We start from the raw sequence: 8,599 nt of genomic DNA, 5'->3' as shown, positions 1-8,599 counted from the left end.
TATTTTTTCGTAAAATAAATAGATAATTTTATTACAATTTTACAACATCATTCTGGTTTGTTTCGTCAATGTTTGTTAGGCTAATTGCAGTCTTTTTAGTGCAAGACTCGACCCACCACAAGCTACTGCACACTAGCTGTACACGAGTTGTGTTGTAACTGAAACAACGAAGAAATCGTCGAAACAACCTTTCGTATAGAGGACTTGTTATTTGTTTTGTTTTCGCCTGTCAACAGTGCGCTCGTAAAATCTGTCGCTTTCGGTGTTAAACCATCTCGTCGCTGAAAATCCGTGGCTACAACAGATTCTCGGTTTGATTTTCATTATTTACAAGTGATTAAACAACGTGACGCTTCACAATAAAAATGAGCAAAGGTACTGTCGAAATTTTCGGTTGGATTCCTCAGCCGTGGCGGTAGCACGGCTTTTTGTCCGCTGTCTTCCATGCCGATCTGTTTGATTGGCGGGATTGATTTGGGAACTGCGTAGAAAATTGTTTTCCAATAACTCTTGTGGATGATGGAATATTTCTGAATAACTCAAGGAAAATTTCTGAAAACTCTAGACGATGTGTTCGTTTCACCGTTCGATACCTTGGTTGCACTGGGAAATGCCTTCGTACCGACGTCCGTTGGCAGAAATGAGTCACTCCGCTGTGACGCTGTCGGTTTTATGACCGATGACTGCTTCCTTGGTTGCACTGCGGGATGCGTGCGTGTCGACGTTCGTTGACTGAATGAGCCACTCCGATGTGGCGCTGTCGGTTTTATAACCGAAAACCACTGCCTCGGTTGCGCGTGGGAAGGCGCTTGTCTCGACGATGGTGGAGTGGATGAGCCACTCCACTGCGACGCTGTCGGTTTTATGACCGATGACTGCTTCCTTGGTTGCACTGCGGGATGCGTGCGTGTCGACGTTCGTTGATTGAATGAATCATGCTATGAAAATGGTACCATATTTATAGGCCGATGACCGAATCGAAATAGCTCCGCCCAGTCAATTCCATACCCGATTGTTATGAGATGCATGAGAGATAATCAGCTTAATAGTCAACCCAAATCACGTGTTGCTGAATTCTGCCTGTTAGTGGATAATTCTTTTCGTGAATTATTGAAAATTCAATTTAAATCAGTTTTAACAGTTTATTGTTATTTTTTTCCATTTCAATATCCCAAGTTTCTACAGGTACGATTTTGTTTTACTTAGATTCAATACAAAACTTCACCCAAATTTTCCATTTCAGCTCACTTTGCCGTCGTTCAAATGCAAGAAGCCCGGGGCCCAATGCTGTCGGTCGTGCCGCATCAGAAGTGGGTTCAGAAGGATGGGTTGATGTGGCCAAACAAAAATGCGATAACGCTCTTCAAGGATGCATCATCAAAGCCATCACATACTTGGACAAAAATCCCTTGTGTTGTGAAGAAAAAGAACATTGCTACCTACGAGAAAGCGCAGCAGGAAGCAGCAGAACTTTCAGGATTGTCGACGGACACATCGGATTTTGCTCCGCGGAAAAAGCAGAAAAAGGTACACAGAAGTCAACCTGCCCAAGGATATGATTTTAATGATATGCTCAGCCAAGGTTTGTATTTGCTCTTACTTACTTAGCTGCGAATTACTAAAAAACTTTTGTTTTTTTTTCTCTAGCTGGTCCATCCTCTGCAAGTCAGCCGCAACCAGGCGTCAAACATTTGGTCATCAGCAGAAAGTCGATGGTCCCGAGGCAAACGCCCCTTTCTTTTGTCATGAAGGCTGTGACTAGTAAACCAGCACCCGGACCGACTCAACTGGCAATGGGACAGAGTCCTGCTCAGCTGGAACAAGCTCCGGCCACTCATGCGATGGCTCATTCTGCATCAATCATCCCAGTTGCCCCGTCTGATCCAGTTGCAGCGGCTGTCGACATGCATCAAATCGTCGAACAATCTGAAATGTCGCTGCTCAGCGCATCAGAGGTCGAAGTTTTACTACAGAATTCTCAAGAAGAGGGACTTGAATCGCAAGTTGCAGAGGAGGAGGTCAGCTATCATGATGAATACGTGAACAATTATGATGAGGTAAGAACATCCTTGCATATACCATTTCATTAGAAATTTGTTTTGCTACAGAAAACAAAAAATCAAGAGGATTAGTTTAACCTTTACTGATATATGTTGGTTATGTTGCTGTTTATCTTCCCGAAGACAGTGAGCGATTTGCAATTTGGCGAAGATAGTGAGCAAAATGCATAGATAAACAGAAGTAACACAAAATTATTATCGTACAACGATCTAAAGCTGAATTAAAAAAAAAAATTAGGCCGACGGTCTACCCACGGCGTTGCATAGTTTTTGTGTGAGTTTTATATGTATACACTACCGCCACTTAGTCACAATTGATCACCCTTCCGCGTCTTTATTTCCAACCAAAACACATGCAATATGCTACGCCTATTTGTCTGTGATGAATATAAGATTTAGAATAGCTGCTTGCTAATTCTATGAATGAAAATTAGGTAAGGGAACGCCCAAAAATTACAAAGTGCAGAAATGAATTAACTACATCGGCTGTTTTCCTACTCTCCGCATCGACCAATGTGGCGCTAGCTTCTATGCGTGAAAAATCGCTAAAAGTAAATCGCAAAAATATTGTATGGCGAATACCATCTAAAGGCAAATTCTTCAAAGTGGAACACATTATTCGAAAAAATATTTGGTAGTGGTTGTGCACAATGGTGACCACTATTAAGCCTACCAAATATTTTTTTCGGGAAAAGCTTTGTATTTCAAGTAATTCATGTTTAGATGCATTTTGCCATACAAAATTAAATTGATTTACTCCTGCTGATCAACTGTGGCTGCGCGCAAAGCGGGTAGTCCATTGTCCATGTACAACTCCTTAGCCCATCCCCCAGGTTACATTTTTCGAATAAGGAATAATACCTCAAATAATTTTAATTTTCATAATGCTTTTTACTTTTAGGAACAAAATTCGGAAAAAAAATCGTTCAGGCGATCGAGCAAGCGAGTGATCGAATTTTTCAAGCTGTCGCAAGAAAGATGGACGAATCTTTCACGAAATCGGTTGCAAAAAGCAACGACTTGAAGATAGAAGCCACCCTGCGTGTTCGCCGCCATGACAACGACACAACTGACCAAAACTTCAAATTTTCGCCTGCGTCGACTGTACAGGAAATTGAGCAACTCGAAACGGAGTTGGCAAATACATCTTATCAGGAGAAGCTTGTGAGTATATCTAGTAAATGTATGAATGATAGTGTATATGGGATTTGACATAAGTCAGTACCCACGACCTCCTCCTCAGGAGGCAAATTTTAATAAAAGTGTATTGCTGACTGCATCCCAAATTGGACTGACACAATAGTGTGCACACACCTTCAAAGTGTGATTGCAGCGCAGGGCCACGTCTGATCGAGTTGAGGTCTTCGGTGAACTTATTCCTTGTAAATGGAGGAATAAGTGCACCGAGGACGTCGAGACGATCCTAGGCAAATGTGCACTTTTATCACACTTTTTAGGCGTACCAATAAAAGTGTGATAGTCCAATTTGCAGGTGAGTCGCAAATAAAACTTCTAATCTTCAGTATTACTGTGTCATGATTAACAACAAGTCCTTCTTCGATGATTGGAATTATTTCATCCACAAAAGGCGTAAGGAATTCTTCGAGATCAGCGGGTTTGCTTTTACCGAGAAATATACCTATAGGCAATGTTTGTAGATTTGGATACTCATGTACGTTACACAAAATGGGCCAGAGTTGAAACTTTGAGCTCTTATGGATAGGCAAACCATCAATATTAAAACTAATACTAATATTGATATCTTCAGATAGATCTCCAAACCAATTTGTTAAACACTGTTTGACGCCGTGATGCCAATATGTACCACCAGCTATTGGTAGGCATCGCTTTCCCGTGTTTTGCGGAGTGTTCAAAAGGGTTCTGGGGTCTTGAGGTAGACTAGTATCGTTATATTCTACTGAGATCAAATGTAGCAAATCCTTCAAAGCGATATGAGTGATATTGTGATCAAGTGCCCAAACTCGCAGTGCTTGTTCCGATCTACCTCTTCCTTCAGAGACATCAGGAGCAGAGGACACCTCGCATGACACGTCATTTGATGGACATGAAACGTTGATTATGTCTGTAAGGTTGTTTTGATCAAATTCGTTGGCGACGCTTTGGCTGCTATGATCCGTAGCGCTACTTCTAACTGGACCGTCGTGACATTCACCTGTTACGGAGAAAATATTTTACACAGATTTACAAACAACAAAGCATTTCGGAATAAATCTTATTACTTACTCGTCTGATCAAAGGTCTCTACAGGGTTCTTTATCAAAAGACGCGACTTGTCTGGAGAACATTTAAGCCCAGTAGAACGTGGCCGAGTTTCCGAGGGGTCTTTGCAGTAGGTTCCGGAAAACAGATGTTTCATTGCAATCTCATATTTTTCACGCGTATTCTTCAGTTTACGATAGTATGATCCACTCTTTCGATATTTTTTGTATATTTTGTCCATTTTCGGTACTATTTTCTCTAGTCAACTCCAAATTACTTCAATGCAGAACTTTACTGAAAATGTTCCAGTCGGCGTAAATTGTTGCTTTGCTGATTTTTGTTTATGCTGAATAAGGTATTTGCACATTGTCTTAAAAGACACATTACACAGTTGTTATTGTAAATCATACGACGAGCCGTATAAGATTTGGAGTATACGTTGAATAGACTCATTTGAAGCACACCAATCAGCAAGCCGTGTGGTATTGAATAATAAAGCTGTACAATGTTTATATGATAAATAATATGGTTAATATCCTGCAAATGCAAATAGCCACATAGTAGCATCACAATCAATAGGTACGACATTTGTCCAGCATATTGTTGGACACACTTTATAATACCAATTTAATTGGTTTTCCAAGCACTTTTATAGCACGTAGTAAAACTGCTATTCAGCATTAAGAGCCAACATTGTATATACACTAGTCAAGCGCTATATCTAAAGACATTCGACAGCAAATTTATTTAGTTGTAGAAAAATAATAAAAACACCTAAAAACTGTTTATAAAGCAAATTATTAAGCCAAAGGTATAAGTCGATATAGTGCTATAATGTTGAAGGGAGCTACCTTTATACATTACATTATTCAACAAGACTTTTCAATCAGCAAACAATGCTATTATACGATTATTATTCGACCTACTAGTTTAATAAGAGATTGTGGTTGTTTCTTGGGTTGGCCTAGTTTGCTAGGTTTGTGACACAAATTTCGGAGCTTTAGTATACGAGAATTTTCAACAGAATATGATGGGTAGTGATACATTACAAGGTCAGCAATGCAAAAATATCATTTTTACTCCGACATACGGTGTTGTGATGATGACGACAGCCATGACGGCCAACATTTAGACCCGCCACACCGTTTGCCCCGGCCCGCATCGGATCAATCCGGTTGTCCTTGGTAGTGGAGGTACCTTGACTACACCACCGACCGGCACCGAGATCCTAACCAACCGACTGATGATGACGACGACGCGCGACGGTACGATGGTCGTTGTTATGCTACCGGAGGTGGTGGAAGCGAAACCACAAAACACGTCACAGACTGTCAAACTGCCTCTGGCTAGCCGCGTTGGATCCAGCGCAGCGGGGCGAGCCCCAACATCAAGTCCTTTTTCATGTTTTATAATAAGTTTTAAAACGGTAGGAGTCAAACTACACGGTGTGCTTGTGTCACTTCGAAATATGTAGAAGAATTTGAAGGAGATTTTTTCGCCAGTTATTTTGATTAAAGTCACGGAAATTTACATTTTAGGACCTATTTTCCAAGGATGCCATTTTCCTTCACAAATAGATGAAATTAGTTATGTACGTACATGTGGGCCTGTCTGCTCAGAGAGACCAACGACAGTTTCGAATTTTCGGAAGGATAGCTGTTCATTCACATTTGGCCCCGCATGCTGCTGATGTGTGCTGGCAGGATGAATCGGAAAATAATGCAGTCAACCGTGTGGTGGTAATTTACACGGTAAATATACGCAAGCACATACTACCTACCTATCCGTCAGCCTCTGTGCTGGAACCTCCAACCAGATCAATAATTAGCCCGAACGTCGTCGTCCGCTGCTGGGGGATGAAAGTGAAACTTGTCTCCTCGTCTCTGGGCTGGGCGTCGTCGCTTTTCGGTTCACTTCAGGTGTTCTGAGAAATGTTGCGAAAGCGAATCGCTCGAAAGCGGGCTGGCAGATGTTTTCTCGCTTGGAAGGACTTTCGCAAACTGTAAGCTCAGTCACTCCAGTCAGCCAGCCAGGTGTATCGACCGGATGGAATGCTTACTTATCGGAATGAATGGTGAAGTAATAACTAGATTTAAGTCAATGCCACTGCTTTACGCGATGCTGGATACTAAAAGGCAGGCGGTGATTTCATCATGTCATGCGTTCGGTATCCTAGGGACAGATGTTTAGTATTGATGGTGTTGCCTTTTATACCTCAAAAGTAGATACTGTCATTAAATGGCATTGGGCTAGTTTTAACAGTAAATCAAGACGGGTGCAATGAAACCTTATTTTTCATTCCGTAAGTTATGATAATGCCTTTTACTCGAAGTTGTCAAGAGTAAGAGTCAATTAGACGGGCAAATATATTTGTCATTGTAGTCCGACATTTATCAAAGGTTGCCATGATTCACATTGTGTTGGTCATTTGTTGGGCTTGTTTGGCCAAATATTTGTTATCATAGAAAACAGTCTAATGGCACCTTAAAGGAGAGCTTGGTCCTCTCAAATGATGTTTAGGGACAAACGTCTTGAAATCCCGCTTCAACAGTACATCAGAACTTCAGACGCACAAATCTCAAGAAGCAATCTTCGAACAACAATGAATTTAATTATTCTGTTCTTGCTCACTTGCAATAAGCTTAAAATAAGAAGCTCAGGTACGCTGGTGTTGATTACAAATATATTTGTGCCCTTGAAATCGTGAGTAGGTTCCAAAGTCAGCCATAGTGACGGCCATTTTGGGATTCTAACAAGTCCGTCCTTAAGCACAGTTCTAATAAATATAAGCATATCCGTTAAGTGGCATTATCTCTGCCATATTACGATAATAGAATTTATCAGACTGCAAAAAGCCCAATTTTTCTAAGAAAAGTAATGCTGATTGCATCTTCCTTTCCTAAGTCCATTAGACATGATAATTATTTGGCCAAACAAGCCCAACAAACGACCAACACAACGTGAATCATAACAACCTTGGATGAATGTCGGGCTTCAAAGAATTTAAATATTTGGCATAGTGACAAACAGTGAAATAATGGCACCTTTACCGAAATTTACTCTCAAAAATCACATAGTAAAGCTTGAAAATTTCCAAACGCGCGGTGTAAAGCCTTTTTTCATATTATTTTCAAGTTGGGAAAAGCTAGGTGTAGTGATATAGATGTATTAAAGGACAAGTTTTCAATTTGAATTCATTTGAGATGCACACTCTTATTTTACTCAGTGTACTTACATGGGAAACAACCGAAACAACAACGCACAGCTCTGCCCATCTTTCGAACATGAGCTTTGATTCGGATTTCTCGCTGAGGACGAGTCGATGCGGAGAAAAGGAAGGCGATCATGAATGGAAACGAATGAATGAGCAGGAAGGCGTGAACGGGCATGCACGGCACAGCGGACGGGAGACGACAGTTTGTGAACGATGTTTGACGCGATCGGATGCGATATAGAAGTCAGTCGGGTAAATCGAAAAGTTATGTTGTGTTTAGAAATAAATTGTGTGTAATCGTGCAAGTGGAAAAAAGTCTTTGATTATTGGAAAGTTGTGGAAAGAGGTAAGCGGTCTGCGTGGCAGGAAGTAGGGTAAGTTTCTATAGTTGGGGCCGGTTAAAAATAGATGATTTTCGGGTGGCGAAATATATATCCCCGTTCAGGCATGCGGGGATGTGCACGAATCGATTTGTCTTGACTGTTCCGAAATAAGCGTACGGACACTACATGGCGCAGTCGGTAGGATGGGAACAGTGATTCGTGTATTTTGTTTATCTGGTGAAAGAAAGCGATGAAATTAATTTGAATCAGAATTGGGTTATATAGAAATAAGTGGCATTTCAACTCACAAACACTAGAGCTCATTTTTCCTCGCGCAAAAGTGCACGCTTTCTGAAGGCTGTTCAGATTGCATATGAAAATATGACCCCATTGAAATAGACGGTAAAACTAATGCTTGAAGTGAGAGTGCTTTTGTTTTCCTATAAGTTTCATAACTACATCGACATTTGAACGTGATAACCTCAATTGAGTAGGTCCGTCAAGTTAAAACCAGTGATGTCGATTGTGTATAGCAGCAAGTTGTCCTTTTTGTAGCTGTGAGCTAGCAAAAGTATGAATTAATTACTTTGGTGAATTAGAACTGAGCGTAGCTTGAAGGTTGTTATCTAGGGGCAAGATCTGCGTTCGAAATGTTGCTCAGAATTACTCAATTTCTCAGGTTTTCTCTCGTTTGCACTATAGTGCAACCTGGCATCAGTTTCAAATCCAAAAGGGTTACATGTGGATGTGCTAAAGAATAACAATGAAACTCAATGGAAATA

At 40.9% G+C, this 8,599-nt stretch overlaps 1 protein-coding gene across 1 annotated transcript; it reads left to right on the top strand.

Annotated features, from left to right (window-relative positions):
• The first annotated feature begins 1,189 nt into the window (after nt 1–1,189).
• On the top strand, nt 1,190–6,455 carry LOC109430013 (uncharacterized). The gene is made up of 3 exons (XM_029865687.2): nt 1,190–1,582; nt 1,648–2,057; nt 2,962–6,455. Exons 1-3 carry the CDS (start codon nt 1,264–1,266, stop codon nt 3,082–3,084), a joined length of 852 nt encoding a protein of 283 aa, XP_029721547.2. The 5' UTR covers nt 1,190–1,263; the 3' UTR covers nt 3,085–6,455.
• The last annotated feature ends 2,144 nt before the right edge of the window (nt 6,456–8,599 follow it).

The sequence above is a fragment of the Aedes albopictus genome, chromosome 3 (assembly GCF_035046485.1).
Source record: "Aedes albopictus strain Foshan chromosome 3, AalbF5, whole genome shotgun sequence".
NCBI classification, from domain to species: domain Eukaryota; kingdom Metazoa; phylum Arthropoda; class Insecta; order Diptera; family Culicidae; genus Aedes; species Aedes albopictus.
The sequence above is the reverse complement of the archived record's forward strand: the minus strand, read 5'-3'. Positions and strand labels throughout refer to the sequence as shown.